Genomic DNA, 24014 nt, shown 5'->3' on the forward strand with positions numbered 1-24014 from the left:
TTAGACTGTTAGGTGGGTGCTGGCCAGATGGCAGCGCCCAGGCTTCCTAATTGTTGTAGCCTTCCCCACTCCGCCTAATGAAAGCTTAGGAAAGGCAGAAAGACCTGCCTCGGGCAGCTTCGTCAGTGGCACATGCTCAGAAAGGAAGCAAGGTTATCGGTTTGGTGTGACAGCACTTGGTTTAGATGAAAGCTTAAGTCATAGGAGTCATATGAGTGTCAGCTTGAATTGAGGAAGGGGTTTTAACCCGACTGCAGCGGTGGCAGCCATGGCCACTGCCACCTGGTTGTGACAGAAGCCTAAACTTCCCAGTGATCACATCAGCAATTTCTGATTTTCAGTTCTGTGGCCGAGGCTTCCTAGAAGCTTAAACCTTTGTCCCAATGACGTCAAGTTCGCCCGTTGGCTTGGAAGGTTCAGATTTGTCTTCCATCAACACCATGATGTCAGCGGTAATGAGCGTAGGGAAGGTTGCCGAGAATGGTGGGAGCCCCCAGAGCATCAGGTCCCCCACGAAGCCTCCGGGACCAAATCGGATTGGCCGAAGGAACCAGGTAAGCGTTAGTGTGCCCGGCTGTGGCGTCCATGGGAGTGTTGGGAGAAGGATGTCCCCTTGAGCCCCAGCTTCCTAAGCCAGAAACTCGGATGTGGTCAGAACTGAATGGACATACCCAGAGGCCATAATCCTTTTTCAAGAGCTAACTTCTCATAGCTTATGTCAGTTTCCCTTCGTAGAGAAAATTTTCCATGCTGTGGTGTCAGTATCAGTGAAAGCGCCCTTATTCTCTGCCGTGTGGTTTGATTTGAATGCGAGCTTTCTCCACGGGATAGGCGAGGCAGACAACTCGACTTATTCCTCTCCTGTGGCATGATTTGTTTCCTCGTTCATGCAGCTGGTTAATTGGGTTTCTGATGCCACCGCCTTGACTTTTTTTTAAGTGTCTCCAGATTAGGTAGTGATGAGTCCCGGCTCTGCTGGAGCCGCTCTTCAGCTTCCATCCTCGACAAAGCACACAATGGGGCTCCCGAGAATTCCGCTCAAGATGCCACTTATTATTCCTCTTGACTTCTCAGAGATCAGGAGGGGTGGAGAAGAGCACATGGGAGGGCAGGGACGTTATGAAAGGCCATGTCTGCTCCCTTGGGAAATAAGATGCGTCTTTTAATTAACGTACAAACGGGGCACTTGAGAAGGTGTTGCTGTCCTGCGGCAGCGTGCTCGGCGGCGCGTGAAGCTCAGGGAGCGAGGCGAGCCGTTGCCCTGTCCACTCCGCGTCCACGTGATGTGCACGTTCCGTGTTCGGCGTCACTGATTTAATGGGGTCCCACCAAACCCTCGGGAGAAGGCAGTCTTCTGAGTTTGTCCAGGGCCCGGGGGTGGACGGCAAGGTAAACCTGTTAGGCTTTTGTGAGTTAATTTTCTTTTTTTGTTAACAATCCCACAGTGACTGTCCTTATACAGAATTGTCTGAGCATAGTGTGATGGTTTTCTATAAATCTGTAGACGTACAACATGAATTACGGCTTTTGATACGATGTGCCCTCCAGGAAAAGCTGTCCCTGCCTAAAATCCCTCCAGCAGCACAGGAGTGTCCGTTTCTCCGCCTCTTTCTCAAGGCTGAAGACTTGGAAGAGTTAAATGATGCTTTAGGGTTGGGGCATTGATACTTTTTCTCTCTTTTTTCCCTTGTCTCCGCGTGCCTCTCTTCCTATGGGTACCTGAGAAAATTCTCAGCCTGTTTGACTGTGGCCTGAGCCGAGAAGGCGTGCTAGCTCTGGGAAGAAAAGGTTTATTTCCACTCTCATGTGACTGTCCATCCATCTATCTGTCCATCCCTCCATCCATCCCCCTATTTCACAATATACAGCCCCCTCCTCCTTCCAGCCAGGTACTGCGCCAGGTGCCGAGCTCTTCCTTAGAGCCCAGCATCGCCCCAGCACAGGCAGACCTGGCCCAAGTCCAGGCTCTGGTCCCTTCCCAGTGATTCAGAGACAGTAGGTAGAGGGGGCCCACGGCACCTCCATCCCGGCATGGTAAGTGGAGCTGACTCCACAGGGGTGCCTGGGCCATTTCCCACCCACTTCCTGTGTCCTCTGGGGTTCCTTAGGGCACTGGCTGAGTTTTTGAAAGGAGGTCTGGGCTAGAGGTAGTATGGGAAAGACAGTGCATTAAAAAAACCAAGCGCGGTGCGGGAGAGAGAGTGCAGAGTGCGTCGTCCTCACCTGGGACAGACAGGAGGGCTGGGAGGGAGCCCTGGGGAGCAGCCCAGCAGCTAGCAGAGCTCCAGGGCAGATTAGCCACAGCCGGAAGCCAACAAGGGTGCCAGATAGTTTCATTATGGAATGGTTAGTTATCACATTAGCTGCTAATTTTATCTGTCAGCTCAGGAAGCGTGCTCCTTCCACCAGCACGGCCACAGCCACTGGATTCAGCACTCTCCAGTAGGGCCTCTTCCAGCATCACGGTGCTCCCTTCTCTGTTTGATTTGTTTTTAAAAATTAAATCTGAGTCTGGAGACTTCCTTCTCCCAGACCATCGTGGATGTCCTGGACCTGTGCTATGGTCTGCAGCGTGCCGCTGCCCACCTCTGAGAACGGTGAGGCTCCAGTTCCCCCCGTAAACCCAGCATCATTCCCATTAGCCCCAGGGGCCACTCAGCGTGTCTGGAATCTGCCTCAGGGGAACGCAAGATGATTTTTTTAAAAAAGAATTTAAAAATCCTCAAGAGGCTGGCTACTTGGAGGCCTGACTTTTTAACATATATTTCCATCCTACCGATGAATCTCTTTTCTTTAAAAAAAAAAAAAAAAAACACTTTTTAATATATATTATCACTAACCTAATAATTTAACAAAAATACCCCAAAGACCGAGTTTGGGCCCAGCTGTGAGGCATCCCTCATTATTATACGAGTGCTCTCACTTTGTTGTTACTACTTTTGGTTTTGGTTTCTCTGCCCGGTGGTTCTTGGCCAGCTCCTTTCTGACTGTCGTGGAGTGGGGCTGAGAAGGCCTGACACCCTCCTCCCCGCAGACGCACACGTTCTGCCTCGGGGAGGAGTGGGAGTGGATGATGGCTGGGCGAGGGTGCAGGGTTTTTTTGTGTTTTGTTTTTTAAATTGTCTCTGGGTTAATCACCTTCCTTAGAATTCATGTCTGTGATTTTTTTTTTAATTTGAGAGTGAAAAAACGTGCAGCATACCTATTTCTCAGACCCAAGGCCACAGGCTGGGAGCAGGTGTATATTGCTTAAAATGAGGCTTAATTTGCTTAATTGCTTAAAATGGGTCCCTCTCACTGTAGGAGCCGCGTACTAGACCCCATCATGCGTTCACTCCACCCCGTCTGGTGCCATTTGTTTCTATGGTCTTCAGGGTGACTTTTATTTTCATCATCTCTCATGAGCCAGCCACAAGGGTGTTTCCTTTCTGTGCCTTGGGGTTAATCCTTTTTGGGTCAGACTTATACAGCCTAGCGGTTTAGGGTATGGGCTTTGGAGCAGCTGGCCTGAGTTTTAATCCTGGCTCTGCTACTTAATAGTTCTTTGATTTGGGGGTAGGTTACTTGCCTGTCTGTACCCGTTTCCTCATCCCGAAAATGGGATCCATAATAGTGGCGGTTTCTCACGGTTGTGTGAAAAAACACTATTCTGTATGTGCAGAGTTTAGCACATAGTAAGTGTTCAGTAATTGGTATTATTTCAGGGAACAGAAATGCATTCAAATGAGTACAAGTAAAAAGAGGCCTATTGAAAGATGCCCGAGGGTCCAGCCCTCCCTCCTGTCACCTCCCAGCGACTGCACCCTCCCTCACTCTTTTTTATTATTTATAAGCAGTGGTAAGCAGGTGCTCGCAGCGAGTAAAAGGATCCCGTTGATGTCCGATGGGCACACTGGTGGGTACAGGGGCCTTCCACCCTCGGGAGGGTGGGTTTTTGACGTGAGAACTCCGTTCCCTCTCGTGTGTCTTGGTGGACTCAAGACCAGGTAGAAACTAGTGACTGGAGCCTGGGTCAGAATTGAGGAGAAATACATCCCTTTTCTAGCTCAGCTGTGACTTGATGCTTAATTTTTCGCCATCACTGATGATTAACTAAATGGTGCCTAACAAGAACACTAGTATTTACTGAGCACTTAGCCTGTACGGGGCACTGTTCTGGTGCCTTCTATGTGCTGATTGATCTAATCCTCATCACCACGTGATGCAATAGATGCTATTATTTTCCCCATTTTACAAATGAGGAAACTGAGGGCAGACAGGACGGCCACTCTCCCAAGCTCATACCCAGCCAGGCTCCAGGGCCTATGCTCTCAGCTGCTCTGTTGCTACAGCTCGTCAGACACATATTTATAACACAGATGAGAGGCACTAGTTCACTGTGAGCTGAAATGGATTCTCGCTTTTATTCTCTTTTCAGGAAACAAAAGAGGAGAAGTCTTCCTATAACTGTCCCCTGTGTGAGAAGATTTGCACTACACAGCATCAGTTAACTATGCACATTCGCCAGGTTTGCTGCTGCTTTTGTATTTTCTTTGTTAAGAGAAGGGATGGGATTTTATCTTAACGGATGAATTGTGGCTGTTTAATTTAGAGTTAATATTCTTAATTTTGAGGGGCAGTCATGAAATAATTTTTGTGTGTCCGTGTTATTGTGACAGAGTCCCAGGTCAACACAGAATATCTTTTTGGAATTTAGCAAACATCTAATTAACTAACCACATATGACAGAAGACTTTTCATCATCTGTGACTTGTCATTGTGAACCAGATCTCCTCACAGTACAGTGAGATTATAGACGTAGACCCTAATTCTATATATTGCTATAAACTTACATCATGTAGCAGGGAATTTCCTTGATTTGGGATCTCTTTTGGCTTTTCTTCTTTATTGTAAGATTTATCCTTCTCCCTTGCCTGCTGTGGCTGGTTCATGACAAGTATTGAATCTAGAACAGTGAAGGACTGACAATATTCAAATCATAACATGGTACTGAATAGTAGCATCATTTAGTAACTTGGGTTTGATAGAACAGAATATTTATTTGCCTATGGTCTCAATAGATTTTGATGTTCGGGACGATATTTTAAATGAAAAAGAAAAAAATGGCTGAGAAGTGTTAGTTTTTTTTTTAATAAAGCTCTGAATGTGCATTTCATGATCACCTCGTTTTGACCCGTCTTCCTAAGTGACCACTGCGATCATTGCTTTCTGCAGCACAACACAGACACTGGAGGGGCCGACCATTCATGCAGCATTTGCGGGAAGTCGCTGAGCTCGGCCAGCTCCCTGGACCGCCACATGCTGGTGCACTCTGGGGAGAGGCCTTACAAGTGCGCTGTGTGTGGCCAGTCTTTTACCACCAACGGGAACATGCACAGGTGGGTGAGGGCAGCCTTTGCCTGCTGGCTGGAGCCTGGAGGCTGACAGAAAGCAAAGTGGCCTTCCATCCATCTTACCAAAAGGTGCAAAGAGTTCTGTTCACTGTATGGAAAAGCCAGAGATGGTTTTGTTTGCCTGCCGTGTACAGTCTCCAGTGTGTCAGAGGTGTCTGCTCAAGGAAACAGAAGTACCTGGGCTAGGTCTTTGGCCGATGGGGGAATCTTCAGGGTGACCCTTTGCCAGTTGGAGTTTCTTTGCCTAGGTGCCAGAGGTGGGCAGCTTATCAGACACAGAGGAACCCTAGAGGATTAGCAGAGTAACCCTTGCCTTTTTAAAACTATTTGCGTATGCCTACCAGATACCCTGCAGGGCGAAAAATTTCTGGAGCAGTTGAATAAATAGTTAAGTGGGCTGGTCCTAGAGCTTCAGGATAAGATAGGATAAAATGAGAAAGAAAATCTGATAAATGTCAGGAATCTACTTCCTGAGGGAGAAAGAGGCTCACTCAGAAGTGGGAGGGAGCTCAGTGGTGGGTATATTAAAATGTGGGAGGAACCAATGGAAAATGCACTTTACAGAACGATTACTTATGTTTTAAGGGTTAGAACAGACTTTTTTTAATGCTTTTCTTTTTTTACACACACATTTAGGAACATTGGAAATCCAGGAAAACGTTTTAAAGGGACTCAGAATTTCACCTTCTCAAAAAATCAGGCTGTTTTTATTTTTCCATATTCCCTTTTAGGCGTTATGTTGATTTCTTTTAAAGAGTTGACTAACATTGTTTTTTACATATTTATTCAAAGGAGACTTTATATAGTTGTGAAATTGATATTTTATCATATATAAATACTCAAACGAGATGGTCCAGTTTATTCCAACTGAAATCATTTTATGATCCACTGATGGTGTACTTGGGACATACTGGTATAGTGGTAAATTTCTGGATTTTTGGAATTAGGCTCCTGATTTCAAATCTCAGCTCTGCTACTTGTAAATTTTCCATCCTTGAGCAAGTTGCATAACCTTGGTACCTCACTTTCCTTCTCTTTAAAATGAGATTTTTAATGAGGATTTGGAGATAATGAGTTTAGCCCATGGCAGGCACTCAACTAGTGCTATTTATTATTTTTATTTGCATTTCTGAGTAATGCTGCCGTAACTTGAATCCTGTGGATTTCTCAGTCTGAACTCCTAGAAGTAGGGTAGAGTATGACATTATGAAAGGTATCACTATTTTAAAGAATTCTGATGAAGTGGTTTTTTTTTTTCCATATAAGTTCCAATCCCCTTTGCCCCCTCATCTCCTCCTAGGAGTGTTTTTGAGTACAAAGCAGGAAGTGAGTACTGTCATCGTTTTTTGATACATTTTACATTTTAGCTTTTTACTTTTTTACCTCCACATCAGCCTGTTAGTATCATTTTGCCTTCTGTTTGCCATTCGTTTTGTTTTGCCTTCTCCTTTTATCCCACCTGCAAAAAAAAAAAAAAAGTCCTTTGTCGCTTGTGTATTTGACCCCTCAAAATCCGGTCCTAGAGGTATTGCCTGCTCCCTTCTTGGGGGGTTTCCCCGCTTTCTCCTAACCAATTTTAGAACATTTTCATTACCCCCAAAAGAAACCCCATACCCATTATCAGTCACTTCTCATTACTACCCACCCTCCAGGCCTAGGAGAACACTCATCTACTTTCCCTCTGTTGATTCACCTATTCTGGACTTTTCATATAGCATACGGTCTTTTGTGACCAGCTTCTTTCACTTAGCATTAATGTTTTCAAGATTCATCTGTGTTGTAGCATCTATCAGTATTTTATTATTTTTTATTGTCATATAACAGTCCATTGTATGGACATACCACATCTTATTCACCTCGTCATCAATTGGTGGACATTTGAGTCATTTTCACTCTTTGGCTATTATGAATAATGCTGTTGTGAACATTGTTGTAAAAGTTTTGTGTGGACATGTGTTTCCACTTCTCTTGGGTAGATACTTAGGAGGGGAATTGCTGAGTCGTGTGGTAACTCCATGGTTTAACATTTTGAGGAACAGCAAAGCTGTTTTCCAGAGCAGCTCCATCATTTTACACTCCCACCAGCAGTGTGTGAGGGTTGCAGCTTTACACATCCTTGCCAACACTTGCCTTTTTCATCACAGCCACCCCAGTAGGTGTGAAGTGAAATCCCCATGCGTTCATAATTTTAGTTTTCACATTTAAGTCTACAATTCATTTTAAGTTGATATTTGTGTATAGTATAAGGAAGGAATCCAAGTTCAGTCTTTTGTACTATTTGTTTAAAAACTTTTCTTTCCTCATTGAATTATCTTACCACCTTTATCAAATTTCAGTTAACCATAAACGTAAGGATTTATTTCTGTACTCTCAATTCTGTTCCATTGATACGTATGTCTGTCCTGAGGCCTAACACTGTATTGATTACTGTAGCTTTTGGTAAGTTTTGAAATTCAAACTTAGATCTTTTCCTAGATTGTTTTGGCTATTCTGGGTTGCTTGCATTTCTGTGTGAATTTTAGGGTCAGCTTATCAATTTCTGCAGAAAAAAGCAGCTGGGAAGATTATAGGGATTGCAAAATGTGTAGGTCAGTTTGGGGGCATCGCCATCTAACAATATTAAATCTTTGAGCACGGGATATTTATTTAAGTCTTAATAGATTTCTTTCCACTATGTTTTATCGTTTTTAAGAGTGCAAGTTTTATATTTATTTATAAATAAATATATTTATTTATATTTATTTTAAATTTATTCCAAAGTGTTTTATTCTTTTTAGTGGTATTGTAAGTGGAATTGTTTTCTACTTTTGTTTTTTGACTGTTGGTTGCTAATGTATAAAAATACCAATTCAAATTTTATATTGGTTTTGTTTCCTGCAACCCTTCTGATCTTGTTTATTCATTCTAATAGTTATTTGGTGGATTCCTTAGGATTTTCTATATCTAAGATCATGTCATCTGCAAGTATAGAGAGTTTTCCTTTTTCCTTTGAAACCTTTTATTTATTTTTCTTGCCTTCTAGCCTGGGCTAGACCCTCCAGTGTGATGTTCAAAAGAAGTGAAAGGAATGGACATCCTTGTCTTATTTCTGATCTTATGGAGGAAAGATTCAGTCTTTTCCCATTAAATATGCTGTTAGTTGTAGGTTTTTGATAAATGCCCTTTATCAGTTTGAAGAAGTTCCTTTCTATTCCTAGTTTGCTTGGTGTTTTTATCATGAAAAGGTGTTAGATTTTGTCAAAGGCTTTTTCTACATCTATCAAGATGGTCAAGTTGTTTTTGTCCTTTATTCTGTTTTGGATGTTAAATTAACCTTATTCCTGAGATAAATCCCACTTGGGCACAATGTATAGTCATTTTGTCATATGTTGATAGATTGGGTTTGCTAGCGTTTTGTTAAAAGATTTTTGCCTGTATTTATAGGCAAAGAGATACTGGTCTGTAGTTTTCTTGTGATGTCCTTTGCTGGTTTTTATATCAGGGTAGTATTAGCCTCAGAGAGTGAATTTGGAAATATTCTCTCCTCCTCTGGTTTTTGGAAGAGTTTGTGAAGAGTTGGTATTAATTCTTTTTAATTAGATATGTGGTAGAATTCATCAGTGAAGCCATCTGGGCTTCTCTTTCTGAGAAGTTTTTAAATTACTAATTCAGTCTCTTTACTTGTGATAGGTCTGTTCACACTTTCTGTTTCTTCTTGAGTCAGTTTCAGTAGTGAATGTCTTTTCTAGAAGTTTAGCCATTTTGTCTAAGTTATCTAATTGGTTGTCATACAGTTGTTCGTAGTGTCCCCTTACAATCCTCTTTATTCTGTAAGGTCAATAGTAATGTCTCCTCTTTCATTCCTGATTTTAATAATTTGAGCCTTTTCAATTTTTTTCCTTAGTCAATTCAATCCAGCTGAACATTTGACGATTTTATTGGTCTTTTCAAAGAACTTTTGATTTTGTTGATTTTTCCTCTGTTGCTTTTCTGTTCTCTCCTTCATTAAGTTTCTACTCTAAACATGATTTTTTCCCTCCTGCTTGCTTTAGGTTTAGCTTGCTCTTCTCTTTCTGGTGTTTTAAGGTAGAAGATTAGACTATTTATTCGAGAACTTTTTTTAGTAGAGGCACTTACAGCTATAAACTTCCCTTTAAGCATTGCTTCCATCACATCCCATAAATATTTGTATGTTGTGTCTTCTTTTTCATTCATCTCAAAGTATTTTCTAATTTCCCTGCGATCTCTTCTTTGGTTATTCAGGAGTATGTTCAATTTCCACATATTTACAACTTCTCAAATTTATTTCTATTATTAATGTCTAATTTCATTCCATTGTAGTTGGAGAACATACTTTCTATGATTTCAATTTTTTTTTAATTTATTGAGGCTGGTTTTATGGCCTTAGCATATGGTCTGTCCTGGAGAACATCCCGCGTCTGTTTGAGAAGAGCATGTATTCTGCTGTTGTTGGGTGGAGTGTTTTCTTGACGTACTGTCAGTTCCAGATGGTTGATACACTGTTTAAGTCTTCTGTTTCCTCACGGATTTTCATTTGTCTTTATGTGCTCTACATGTAAGGTTTGTACGGTTATCGTCCCATTTTGCAGATAAGGAAACTTGCTTTAAGATCAAAGTCAGTGCCAAGGTTTGAACATAGGCTGTCAGGCTTAGAGGCCATGAGGAATAATTGATACAGCTTTCGTGTCACTTTGTGTATTAGAAAAAAAGCACTCTTTCAAGCTTTACCCTCTTTAGGAATAATTTCATGTTGTTGTAGAGCATTATTTTCAATGTCAAACTATTTGAGCCATCCTACTAGCATAGTACACTCTATTTCATGAGCATGGAATCGCTTTTTATTGATTTTTTTTTAACAGTGTGTTGTTTGTGAACTATATTGAATTTTTTATAGCCCAACCCTTGATATTACCCTAAGATGCATTTCTCATTTATGCACAATGCATATTGGAGTTGTTTGTAAATTACTGTTTATAAGTATTTTTTTAAAGCAGGCCTTAGGGATGTTTATGCTAATTTTGGGTTTTGTGCTGATTTTATTGTGAGTCATCTTGATTTGGAGGAGAGGACTAATTGTTGGGGGCTGAGTTCTAGTCCTGATTCTGCAGAACGTTTCAGAAATCTCTCGATTTCTCTATACTTTACCAAAATGGCATGGTAAAACCTCACTTAGAACTTGTATTCAAATGCAGTGTTTGTGAAAGCATTGTGAAGGCTTACCGTGTACTAGGGAAATGTCCTGGGTGAGGGGTGTTCCTGAGTTTGTATTTTCAGAGCTGAAGGCACCCTTGTGATAATCTTTGAGAGGTATGCACTCCTAGCTGTGTGACGCTAGCAGGTTAATTAGCCTCTCTGTGTCTTGGTTACTTCATCTGTAGAAGGCAGGGATATCTGTACCAATGGGAGCATTGTGGGGATTCATGAATTAACACATGCAAAGCACTTAGGATAATGTTAGTTAATCACTACTTATAAATAAATTGAAGTAAGTGGTCACTAGTGTTGTGATGGTGGTGGTGCCACTGAAGGGAGGTATGGCGACTGACTACGCATGTGATGCCAGAACATAAATGAAAGGTTGTCCTTTCTTTCGCCTTTTGCTCTACTAACCCTGTAATTTAAATACCAAAAAATTTATTTAGAATGTTTGAGTTTATCACACTGCATTTATTTTTGTCTTCCCTGTAGAAAATTGCAAACAATGAGTTAAAAGAACATTTGGTGTTCGGTAATCAGTCATAGTCATTACCACCTTCACTTGTTGGTGAATCTGTACTTTTGAAAATGAAAAATTATAAAAATGTGAAAACACTGACAAAAATGTGCCAGAAAGAGTAGAGTTAGATTTATTTGTCCTGGTGGATCTGTTCCAGAATCTGATACTCGAACGGTGAGCTGGGATCTCTCCTGAGCACATACCTGTGTTACATTAATCAGGGGCCGGAGCTGCCCTGGGAGGTGTGGGCGGGGATTAAAAAAGAAGAGTGAAAACCCAAGTTGTGCTTAGCTGCATCCCTGCTCGACTTCCAAAGCCTGGAAGGAGGTCAGTGGACTGTGTGTGTGGTGCTCAAGACCAAAGTTCTGTTTCTCATTTTTCTTCGGCTGCTGCTGCTTCTCAAGGTCTGCAGCCGCAGCTGCCATCAGGAGAGCCAGGAGCTCACAGGTCGGGGCTCTGGAGCCCATGCTAAGCCCAGGCCGGTGCACCCACCCCCGAGTCCCTGTTCTGCCTTGTTTCTAACCTGCCCTGGGCCCCCTTTCCTGTGTCAGTTTCATGTGACACGGCTCTGGGCTCTGGTTTTCAGTACACCCCCTTCGGGGGTGCAGATGCAGTAAGGCCCCTGCCGTGACATGAGTCTCTGTGATGCAGATTTCTAGATCTGATTCTCTTCGGGGGTGCAGATGCAGTAAGGCCCCTGCCGTGACATGAGTCTCTGTGATGCAGATTTCTAGATCTGATTCTCCAAGGCCCGATTCCACAGAGCTGGTCTGAGGCCTCCTAGTGCCCCTGCCCTTGGCCTCCTGCCCACCTGTTCCAAAGGTCATCTGCACACGCACGCACGCTGCACACCTCCGTGTGCACGTTCTCTTGGATAAGCCCCACCGTCCCCAGGCTTATCGCTGAGCACCACATGTAGGAGGCAGATCTGGGTTCCAGCCCAGATTTTTGTTGCTTCAGCACCCAGAGGGCCTCATTCTACGTTTCGCAGCATGGACCCCCAGAACTATGTCCTTTCCAATTTCAGGTTATTCCTAGCTGATAGTGAGGTACTCTTTGCAGTCACCCACTTTGTAAAGCAACTCGCTGTATCTCCTTTGGCCACTAGTCATTTTATAAGTGTGTTTGTTATCTTTGTTTATTAGGCTAATTGGCCTTTTTGTAGAGTTTCCTTCACCTTAGTTTCATGAGAGGACCATCAGCACATAATCAACCCAGTAGAATTATCATATTAGTAAAAGAAAAATAAACTTCACAGAACCAGAGAGCAGATTAAATTGTTATGTGCTGTCATGTTGATAGTTGCACTGTAGCTCTGATGCAGCCCATAACTTATTATAATTTAATTCCAGTAAATACATTTAAATGATATTTAAAACTGATTGTATATTTGGCAACTAGGGACACTAGAGTGATGCAAATTCCAGTTCATTTTGAAAAAGGTTGGGGGAGAGACCGTCTCAATTTATTACCGTATCTGGTACAGTTTTTCAAGTTACCACTTCCCTGACTGCGGATTCTCGTGTTTTTGAGGTTTGAAAATCCTTTATCCCAAACCTTTCTAACCACAGCTTAGTTCCTGAGCAGAATAACAGGCTGCCATCACAGTGCAAAACATGTATCACGGAAACATCACTGTGGCTCCAGCTTTTAACTTCCCAGAACTCTTTATCAGTTGCTCCCATGTTGAAAATTTGGATTGAGCAGTGCTTGTCTTCCAAAACAAACTTGGGAAACTGAGCCAGAGCACGCCCTCTGGGAGAGCTCAGTGTAGGAAAAAGGGCACTGAGCTTTGCAATTTGCAAAACTTTCCAAAAAGTGCTGGACGGCAGAGCTATGAAGAAGTGATGATACTTGAGAGGGTTGCAATGGATCTCATTTAGAAAGAATCAGACCTCTGAAATGGGTATTTTTCTTTTGCCTTGGAAAATAGGAAATTAATTTCCACTTTGCTCCTCATCTTACAAACTCTAGACTTTTAAGCTGTAAAGAGAGTCATGGAATCATGTTGAGGACACACAGGCGAGAGACCCTGACCAGAGCAAGCTTTCCTAACTTCTGCATTCTTTGGAAGGTATATCCTTTGGAGGATAACACATCCTCCAGAGAGCAGGGATGTATTATCATTTCAGCTGTGTGTTTAGAAGGTAAGGCAGGGACATCCCTGGAGTGTCACCTGCTTGTTTTGCTTTCCTCCTCCAATGGGCATGCCTTTGTCCATTGCTAAGTACAGGAGACACAGGCCCTGAGGATGCCGCTGGATAATGGACAGTCTTCAGGAACAGAGGCTTATGTGTTCCTATTATGCTGGAAAAAAACATTCGCTGCACAGAAATGTGACCTATTCCATGACGAATGAGACCGCGGAGGCTCTGAATTTAGCACACTACTCTCAGATGCTTAGGCACAGCCAGCCCTTGGCATGTACAGCTGAACTTGGGTATCTGAACAGGTGGCCGGCATTGAAGGACAGAAGGAGCAGACGTAGGACAGTGTTTCGGGAGGGTCACTTCTTTACCCTCCAAGCCCAGCAGGAGGAAGCGCCTTGTGAAAATCAGTCGCCGTAATAATCGAGTTTCTAAGGGCACCCTGTCACTAGTTTTGTACCTGCTACTTCTCAAGAGTGGAGGTGCGCACGCAGAGGCTCAGCTAGTCCCATCTTGAAATGAGTCTCAATCACAGTTGCCTGCTTCCTGACATATTCCCTGGAGGGAAGGAAGGAATTGGGTCAGCTCACGTGCAAAGAAATTATTTTAGGATAAAAATCTGTGGGTCACCCTACCCAGGACTGAAAATTTTGTTTCCTTGGAAATATTTCTATAAAAAAGAAGGGGGAAATGATTATGTACTAACACTTTTCTTATCTATAACTAAGTATCTATTCCTTAGGGGGGAAGGCAAATCAGAAGAAAATACCTTTCTGGGACGCTCAGAGGTCTTTATACATTCAGGTCCACTTAGAAGATGATAAATATCGCAGCCCTCTAAAGATTGTTGAAGGGTTTGTGTGAATGAGATTTTAATGTCGTATACACGGTCAGCACAACTGTATGAAATGTGCTGGACATGTGATCCTCACATCTGGTGGGTGTTCGGTGACTATATGGTAATTTCATGATAGCAGTTGGGTATCAAGGCAGTTTCGGTATATTTAGTACTCCGTACTGAAATAGACATATTTGGGATACAGTTTAGAAAGCCTTTTCTATTACAAGGGATGAAACTTTTTTTCTTTTTAACCGGAAAAAAGAAAGTCGTTAAAGTATAATACCCCATTCCCTGATCATTGCACTTAATATGCTTTTCACTGTCTTGAGAGTCTACATTATTAAAAGACTGAGAATTTTCCCCTCGAGAGTAAACATTTGTAAATCTATTTGTCAGAGCAAAATGTCTAAGTTACCGCTTTCCCCCAGTAGCATTATTAATTTTTCACCAAATGAGTTTATTGTTTGACTATATTTAAACGTTTTTAGCCTTTCTTCACATCTCATTGGCTGGAATTGAAATTTGTATGCATTTATTTTAACTTAATAGTTGTTTAAATAGAGGCGGCCTCTCTGTGGGTCCTCTGAGAGCTCTTCCTTCCTCTCCGGCTGTGGCTGATAAAGGACGCTCCACGGAAGGGGGAAGAGGGCCTCCGTTTCTTCATCTATAATGAGGGTGACGTTTTGCTCACAGAAGTTGTTGTTATGAGGATTAAATGCTGTATAATATATACCCAAGCGTCTGGCTTACGTAAGATATTTGACAAATTATAGTTCCCTTCCTTTCTTTTCTCCCTGAGGAAAGTTTAACCCACTAGTCACTCCTCCGTGCCGGTAAGCATGAGTATTTACAAAACCAAGAAAATAGACTCTGTGCCCTTCGACCATGAGGATTTCAGGCTGCGTCCTACGTTCGTGACGGTGTGAGAGCAGGGTTTTGTGTGCCATACACCTTTTCTGAATTGTGCACATCCTCATTATTATTTGAACACTTCTGTTTTTTTTGGATTTCTTGTTCTGTGGTGTTTTTACATTTTTTGTGTGGATTTGCACTTACACTATTAGATGAGAGTCTGTGGTCCTTTTCAGAATTCTTACTTTACATTTTAGAAATCTGCACGTAATAGAAAGCTACCACTCTTCTCTGAGAAAAAGAACAGGTCAGAGTGATTTGTCACAGAATTTTATTCTTCACATGAGATACAAAGTGTAAGAAAATAGCAAAGCTGGAAGTTTACCCATTTCAGTTGACACTGTCTTGTGCAGCCTGTTTTGTGTTTGCTAGACTGACATCCTCCAAAATATTTTTCCTTCTACTTTGTGTTTTCTCTATTCTAATACCCCTTTAACCTCTTCAGCAGAGCTTTTTTTTTTTTTAATTATTTATTTTTGGCTGCGTTGGGTCTTCGTTGCTGCTCGCAGGCTTTCTCTAGTTGCGGCGAGCAGGGGCTACTCTTCGTTGCGGTGTGCGGGCTTCTCATTGCGGTGGCTTCTCTTGTTGCGGAGCACGGGCTCTAGGCGCACAGGCTTCAGTAGTTGTGGCGCGCGGGCTCTAGAATGCAGGCTCAGTAGTTGTGGCTCATGGGCTTAGTTGCTCCGCAGCATGTGGGATCTTCCCGGACCAGGGCCCGAACCCATGTCCCCTGCATTGGCAGGCAGATTCTTAACCACTGCGCCACCAGGGACACCCCAGCACAGCTTATTTTATTTTATCTTTTTTGAAGGGCTAATTGAAAAATGTCCTTGTGCTGTGTCTCACTTTTGATTCTGCGTTTTCCTCTGAAGGACCAGTTCAAGTTCACTTATGCTGGAGAGAGTTTATTCATAGGACCGTCGGAGCGCAGGGAGGTGGTAAACACCAGCCAAGCGTGTTTCCTTGTATCACTGTTTCTCACATTTACGATCTGCTTCCTAATTAAATCGTTTGTTACCATTTGGCCACCTGGATGCTGAGGTTTACAACTTAGCTTTTCTTCTGTTTTGGCAGAGGTGGTGTTTGTCTATTAGTTTGTTTCTGGAGATTAAGCAAACGCAAAAGAAATGTTGGGCGCGGGTGATTTGGTATTTTTGACCCACCTTGTCAAACTATTTCGAAAGCTCAGTTGCACCAGGTAAAACTGGTAAATGGCATCAAAATCTGGAGCATCCCTGCTTGCCCACACTTGAGCAACCTGGCAGTTGTGCACGCTGGAAATCAGGTCATGGGAGGCAAGGTGTGTGTTTGCTGGGGTGGGATGCGGCCCGGGGAGCTGGCCTCTGCCCTCTTCTCCTCTGCACACTCCCCTCGTCTGATGGCCCGAGAACTTTGAGCAGATCATGAGTGTGGGTCCCATTTAGTTTTATAATGTGCAAGTAGCAAGGTGAGGAGGGAGGCGGGAGAGGGCGAGTCTGACTGCCAGCGTTAGATCACAAACTTAAGCCTGCAGGGTGCTGGCTGCAGGCCACGCAGCACGTCCTGCTTTATACCTCGCATTTTTCCGCCTTTGCTTAAATATTCAACCTGTCCAACCTGTTTGGGCTGAACAAGCTGGTGCTAGCAAACATCGAAACTGTCAACGTTTTTCTGATTTGTTAAGGAAGGTGATTAGCAGCAAATTCTGCACCCCACGCCCACCCCCCCCAAAAAAAATGTGAACAAGTAGCACAAAAATCTTAGCACGTGTATTTACCACACTGGATACCCACTCTCTCCCTTGGGGCGTGTGTGTGTGCTGGTGGCCTTTCTCCTCTGCTTCCTTCAGGGCTCTGGGTTGACGGAAAGCTTGTTGGCCTTCAGTGGGGAGAGAGTTTGTGTTTCCTTAAACCGGAGATGCAGTTGCATAATGGGTTCACTGGGATGCCGCGACTGCACTCCAGTCTCACTCTCTGAGCTTATATAACCCAGCGCCCTCGGGAGGCTGTGCCGGTTTTGCAGGTGAGAAGACTGAGGTCTGCAGTGGCACGGAGTTTAGCCAAGGCCCAAGCACATCTTGGACCCTCCTTCCCGGGCTCCTTCCCCCACAGCACATCATGTGGTCCTGTGTGTCACCCCTGGCCAGCCTTTATCCCACTTAGATAGCAGGGACTGCAGTCACAGACAGGGGCCCTGTGATCTAGTTCGTTTCGCAGGTGAAGTTTGTCTTTGGAGCCCTGTTCATTTTCTCTCTGTCTCTCGCTGGCCCCTGAGGCGTAGAGGATGCTGTCCCCGCAGTGGTGGTGATCTCCTGCACCCACGCCCACACCTGCCTTCTCCCTGCGGTGCGTGGCAGGCCGTCTCAAATGGCCCGGCGCAGGCACTGCTTGTTCCTCTTTTGGAAAAGGCTGGGGGGCAGCACACGGTGCCGTGGCACCCCCTTATTACCAGGTAGTCCTCTCTTCCTCCTTGCCCAGAAAGGATGTGAATTGCTGGGCTCTGCGGAAGGGTCCAGGTGCCGTGCGCATTTCCGTTCTACCGTGAAGCGTTGGTTTGGGAATTCGCTTGACTGGCCTTTTAGCTGTTTGCCACCGAAGGGCCTTCTTGGGGGGCGGTGGCAGGTGCTTCCCTCGGAGGTGATGGCTCCCAGCGGAGGGCCCCCATCACCCAAGACCATAGATACGAGTCACTCTTGGGACAGGGCCAGCTCTGAGTGTGGGGCGGCCCCCGCGCTGTATGGGAAGGTTGAAGAAATGGAGGAGTCTAGCCCAGGGAAGGGAAGAGTCCGCACAACATGACGGCCGCCCGGAGATACCTAGGGGCTGTCAAGGGGGAAAGCGGTCATTCTCTTCTCTGGATTAACACAGGATGGGCCCGGCAGGCAGGCTGGTTGAGCTCTGCGTGAATGAGAGAGTTCTCTTTGCATGCGAGAGCAGTCAGCTCATCCAGCCTCTGGGGTCTTTAGTTTTTTTGTTTCAGAATCTTTAATTTTACATGGAAATAGGTACTCAGTGTCTTTGTGGGTATTATAAACAAAGGAGCCAAATAATGCATGGAGAGTGTTATAACAAATGAAAGATTATTTTAGCAAAACAAGGGCAGACAAAGGGGAAAAGTACAAGAGGGTTCAGGGTATTCGGATTCAAAGGCATGGCTGTTAGGAACAAGGTCTAGAATAAAGATTTTTTTACAAGTTGATATTTATTGACGTGGGCCGACTGCCAAGCTCCCTGCGCTGGATTTGAAAGTCAGGAGAGGAGGACGGGACTTGAGAGTGAGCGGCACGGGCCCTCTGTTGTCTAAGTAGACGGTCGATAACAAGAGAGCGTGTCCCTCGATTCTGCTCTGAAGTCAGTGGCTCCCAGTGTCAACATGAAAGTAGGGAAGGAACGCAGCAGCCAAAGGTGGCCTCACTCCTGCCTGAAGGATGGCCGGGAGAGCGAGGACGGGAGGGGAAATACTCTTCAGGCGGCGTGACCCCAGCCCTGTCCGTCAGTGAGGAAGTGTTTGTACCAGGGTCTCCCACGAGACTAAGATGGAGAAGGAACCCAGAGACAGAGGAGCAGAAGTCAGGTCCAGCCGGAGCTGGAGACTCATGGAGCCCTGAGTCGGGCTGCAGAGCCTCTCTGGGCTGGGGAGCTCTGGAGAGGGAGAGCGCAGAGGCATTTATTTGTTAACGAGAAACGTGGACCTGACCCCCGGATACATCCTGCCTCGAGTTAAGATTCCCTAACTTCTCCCACAGTTTCAAACCACCCTCGCAGTGGCAGCAGCAGAGCGCAAGGCCGCGGTCGGCACGAGGAGAGAGATGCTCTGCTTTGGGGTGCGTCTCCCTAGGGTCAGGGGGAGAGGAGCTGTGGGGAAAGGCCGACATGCCATGCTCTGCCCCTGAGTGGAGGCAGGGGCAGGAGGAGGGAACCTCCTTTGTCGCGGCCTCCACCAGCCACGTGGCAGAGGCCCGGGGGCGGGCTGCAGCCTCCAGGCATTTTGTCCACGGCAGCCCCCAGGAGCTCCTGGCAGAGGATCCCCGCGGCCGGCCTGCGGACGGCGGGGTGGGGGGGGCGCCTCCCTGAGGTCTGCGCCTCTCTCAGGCCTGACTTGTAGACGTTCCCGAGGGTGCTGTCTCTTCAGTCTGCAAGGCTGCTTACACCACCATCAAACCTTCCTCCACACCCTGGCACAGCTGGCGTGACCTGCCTTCTGGATAAGCATGACTGAACCTGAGCAACACCCGAATCATCAGAAGGTGCCTTTGGGCTCACAGGTGGGGCCACACGGGGAAGAGCTCCCCCACCGGCCCCTTGTCCACCTCTGTCTTCACTCCCCCCCCACCCCGTCGTTTGCCAGCACAGGGCGTGATTGACTTACAGGCGTCACTCTGGGCTCCGCACCCTGAAACTCCTCCCCTAAACATCTGTTAGGGAAACGCACACAAATCTTTCTGGAGACTTACTTTGCTTTGGCCCAAAAAATAGGTTGTAGAGGTGCGATGCCTCTTCATCTCGTTCATTCCCTCTGTGGTTATCACAAGGCTTTGTTGTAAAAGCAAAGCTAGCACGGGGTATGGACGGCGAGGTGTCTATAATCAGGCTGTGAAAACCTGTGCGAACCTGTTGACTTCAGTCTGGCGGGGCCCTGAGCCATGCTCGGTGCTGGTTTTGTGTACGGTTTGTGTCCTGTTTACTGAAAGAGTGACCTTCCTTATGATGCCATTCACTCAGAGGATTCGGCCCCTGGATCAGTAAAGCCTATGTGGAAATTCAGGCTGAGAAGGGAGCAGACACTGGAAGTGTCTAGATGTTGCCTGAACTTTGACCTTCACTCATAAATTAGACACGGGAAAGCTTGAAGAAGGTTTGAGACCTGCCATGGGGACACCTTCTACCAGGTGGTCCTTTAAACTTGTTGAAAGTTTTTCAAGGGATTTTACCCCCAAGATAAGAAGGTTAAATTTCCCCGTATTTGTTACGTATTTATACCTGGTAAACTTGTGCAGGTAAACTGCAGAGTGAACCTGGGACAGGTTTAATGCTTATATCCAAAAAATGTCAGCATCGTAGTCCGATAGTTAACTGACCTGTGAACAGTGCGAACGGTTAAAGAAGGTAACTGGGATCCAGTGTTTGTCACGCTTGAGCAGGCATGGGTATCAGTGGAGTGAAACCCAGGGTGCCGAGCCCTGGCCCACAGTCTCTGAGTCTGCAGGTCTTCAGCCAGGCCTGAATTTACATCTGTAACAAGCTCCTGGGTAAATGCCAATGCTTCTGGTTGGAGGACCACAGTTTGCAAACCAGTGCTCTGGAAGACTGTCAGTATTATCCCCATTTTATAGGTGTGGAATCTGAAGCTAACATACCTAAGTAACTAGTGGGGTCTCCGTGGTTACTAGATGGTTATTAGGTGGTATCATCTAAAACGTCTCGATGCTCTGAGACCACCCCAAGGCTTCATTGCCGTCACATGGTCTCTCCACCTACTACACCATCTTCCCACCTGAATTTGCTTTTTCACCTACTAAATTCCCGCTTCGTTCTCAGAGCAAGCCAATGCTTGAATGGTTAAGGGTTTATCTCCATTTCCAAATCACACCTAAGAAAGGTCAGTAGAAAATTCTTGTATTTGGAACTGGAAGTGAGGAAGTTGGGGGGGGAGGGAGGGATGTGCTTTAGGAATTGGTCTGTCTGCTCTGAGTTACTAGACTGGCATTCAGCTCTTGTACAGGTGTAGTTGTTTTAGCTGTGATGTATTCAGTATTCTTACAGACATCCCACCCTAGCTAAAATGGATCTTTTCACATTTTAGAAGTTAAATAATAACATTTACAGGAGGGAAACTTTGAGCTGAAAATATACATCCACCCCAGAATTCAAAGTGGGCTCCTAAAAAGTACTCAGGCTTAGATTTTTTTCCCCTTGTTTGAAAAACATCTGCAATATTTGTCATTATTCATTACTGGAAGAGTCCCCCCACCTCCCAGGAGGGGGCCGGGAGTGCAGTGTTAGGAATGGGAGAAAATTTCCCTTGACTCCTGAAAGAGTTCTGGTAAAATGCCTTCCTTAGACCGCAATGTGGCAGGATTTCTACAGTCGATGTGGCATGCCTCCAAAGGAAATTTCTAGGATTATATGCAGAAAACAGATGTTTACTTTGATTTTACATCAACTTCTCTCTACTGTGGATGTTAGGTGTAGTTTTGAATGCATAAATACAGATGAATTCCAATAAGAGAAAAAACTACCCCATGTCCTCAGTGTTGATCTTTGGAGTGTTCTTCATCGAGGTCCCTTCACTGTGACACTGTTTTCTATACCATCTCATATCAAGTTAGTGCACATTAAATCCTAGCACGGTGAGTGAGAAGTTATCTTGGAACCTGAAGACGTATGTGGTAGTGATGCTGCAAGTGTAGCAGGCTTTCTGCGTACACGTCATCCGTCCATCCATTCCCTCCATCCATCCGTCCATTCAGCGGTGATTGATTCATCCGCCTACTCATCCATCCGGCCATTTGACCGCTATTTATTAACCACTCACTGCATCCCCAGGGGCGAGTGCAGAGAACAGGAGAGACAAGATTATAATGAAACTTTTTTTCAGTCTGAGCCGAGGAGACAGTCACACGAGTAAATACCCGGTATTTCCAGTTACTGGTATGTGCCGTGAAGGAAGTAAAACTGGGTCGAAGGCTGGAGAGCATCTATGTTGAGTGGGCTGGGGCGCTTGCTGTGACGGCAGGCACCAGCCCTGGAAGGCCGGGGGCGGAGCAGCCTGGGTAGAGGGCGCGCAGCAAGTGCACCAGCCCTAGGGTCAGACTGGTTGGATGCCTTTGAGGGACCTGGAGAGAGTACTACGTCTGAAAGCACCTTGGATCGGGGTACGGTGCCGACAAAGGAGGCCCAAGAAGTAGGCAGATCTAAGAGGGGACCATCAGAGGCATTTACGTGGAGGAGTGTCTGATTTGATCCATGTTTTAGAAGTTCACTCTGGCTGCCTTGTAGAGAACGAACAACAGGAGGGCAAGAGGGAAAGCAGGGTGGCCAGTGTAAAATGTTACGACCAGCCAGTCAAGAATCCTGTGGTTGCTGTTTTTGCGGTATATCCATCTGTGGGTATAATGGCACGTCAATCCCTGTGCGTAGATCTTTGCACTTTTGTCCAATTATTAGTTTTCGAGACAAATCTCTAGAAGTGGAATCACTGGAGTAAAGGGCATGTGTATTTAAAATTCAGATCCCTGTTACGCACCTACTTTGCAGAAAGGTTGTTACCAGTGCTCAGTACCATCCACAGTGTTGAGAGCCAGCTTTGTGTACCACAGCACTGCTGCATATTGCTCGTCTTTGCCCGCCTGGAAAGTGAACAGCTGTTCAGTGTTCAGGTGCAGGATGGAGGGCGCAGGGCTTGACAGCAGTTTGAACAAAGGAATCACGGGGGTCTGAGCACGAGCTGAGGGTGTCACGTTGCTGTTAAACACACAGGGGGGGGGGACTTGCCTGGGGTCCAGTGGTTAAGACTCCGAGGTTCCACTGCAGGGGGTTCGATCCCTGGTCAGGGAACTGAGGTCCCGCATGCTGTGCAGCGCGGCCAAAAAGTAAAACAAAACGAAACAAGACCCACACACCTGGGAACCCCAGCTCCGTTTACACAACCTCAGGACGTGGTCGTCCCAGCCCTCTGTGTGCCCTGCACTCAGACCACATCCAAACTGGTGTTCACTTCCGATCCAACATTTCATGAAGGATGTTCGCAAACTGGAGAGTATTCCAAGATGAGTAGCGACCAGCAGACTGGAGCGCAGAGCTGGAGGGCGCTGGCTGAAGGAGCCGGAGTTGTTCAGTTTTGGGAAGAGAAACTCCGGAGAGACGCAGACCTCACCTTGAACTATCTGAAGGGCTGCCCTGCGGAAGAGCAGGTGGACTGGCTCTGCGTCGCCCCCGAGGACAGACACGTTTAAAGGAAGGATGGAAGCTTTTTTGGTTTTTTTGGTTTTTTTTTTTTAGCTGCGTTGGGTCTTCGTTTCTGTGCGAGGGCTTTCTCTAGTTAAGGCGAGCGGGGGCCACTCTTCATCGCGGTGCGCGGGCCTCTCACTGTCGTGGCCTCTCCCGTTGCGGAGCACAGGCTCCAGACGCGCAGGCTCAGTAGTTGTGGCTCACGGGCCCAGTTGCTCCGCGGCATGTGGGATCCTCCCAGACCAGGGCTCGAACCCGTGTCCCCTACATTAGCAGGCAGATTCTCAACCACTGCGCCACCAGGGAAGCCCAGGATGGAAGTTTTGACTCGACATGGGGAAGATGGTTTTAACAGCTGGCCTTGTTGAAAACGGAGATGTCCTCGCTGCTGGAAGCATTCAATCCGAACTGAATGACGTTGTCTCCAGTGCACGCTGCTGAGGGACGTTCTGTGCTGCGTGGGTGGTGGGATAGCATCTCACCTCCCTTCCAGTCCTGAGGCTCTTTGTAATTTGTTGATTCTTAGGGTACATGGAAATTAGGTGAATTAGCCCTTGAAATAAAACCTGAAAGAAAAACAGACCCAGGTCTTCTAAAGAAGAGAAATTGGATTGTCTCCTCCCTGCCCACCCTCCTCTCTGTTTCTGGCCACACTCTGCAGGGAAGAGGCCATTAGTGGCTCATCATGGTGACTCGCCACACTTCCTGTGAGCATCGGGGAGGAAACTGACACTCCTGTGGCCGCTCCTGCTACTGGAGGGAAGACGAGAAGGGGTCAGGGTAGGGAGTGTCTTTAACTGCAGATCACATCCAAATTCAGAAATGCCCGGAGATCCCAGCGCCTGGCAGCTCAATTATTGACTGAATCAAGTTCTTAAACGAGCCTCCAGAAGTTGGCCATCCCATAGGTGGAAGGACAGACTGCGAACCCCCTGTGTCTTGGCCAACAAGCACAATTTAACCCTAGAATGGAATGGAGCATTGCTTGAGCTTTGAACTGAGGCTCCAGCTGGGCTCAGTGGGGGAGCCGGAGTGGCTGGTATGTTCAGAAGCCTCATGCTTGCCACCAAGCCCCAG

At 45.8% G+C, this 24014-nt stretch overlaps 1 protein-coding gene across 5 annotated transcripts in view; it reads left to right on the plus strand.

Annotated features, from left to right (window-relative positions):
* Nucleotides 1-24014, plus strand: part of RREB1 (ras responsive element binding protein 1) — a 173227-nt gene that overhangs the window by 110881 nt on the left and 38332 nt on the right. For all 5 annotated transcript variants that reach the window (XM_059937862.1, XM_059937860.1, XM_059937864.1 and 2 more), the window contains exons 4-6: nt 342-554; nt 4418-4507; nt 5215-5378. In XM_059937862.1, coding sequence (XP_059793845.1) covers nt 384-554; nt 4418-4507; nt 5215-5378 — 425 coding nt within the window. In that variant the 5' untranslated portion in view covers nt 342-383. The remainder of the gene's footprint in view (nt 1-341; nt 555-4417; nt 4508-5214; nt 5379-24014) is intronic.

The sequence above is a fragment of the Balaenoptera ricei genome, chromosome 11 (genome assembly GCF_028023285.1).
Source record: "Balaenoptera ricei isolate mBalRic1 chromosome 11, mBalRic1.hap2, whole genome shotgun sequence".
In the NCBI taxonomy this organism is placed as follows: domain Eukaryota; kingdom Metazoa; phylum Chordata; class Mammalia; order Artiodactyla; family Balaenopteridae; genus Balaenoptera; species Balaenoptera ricei.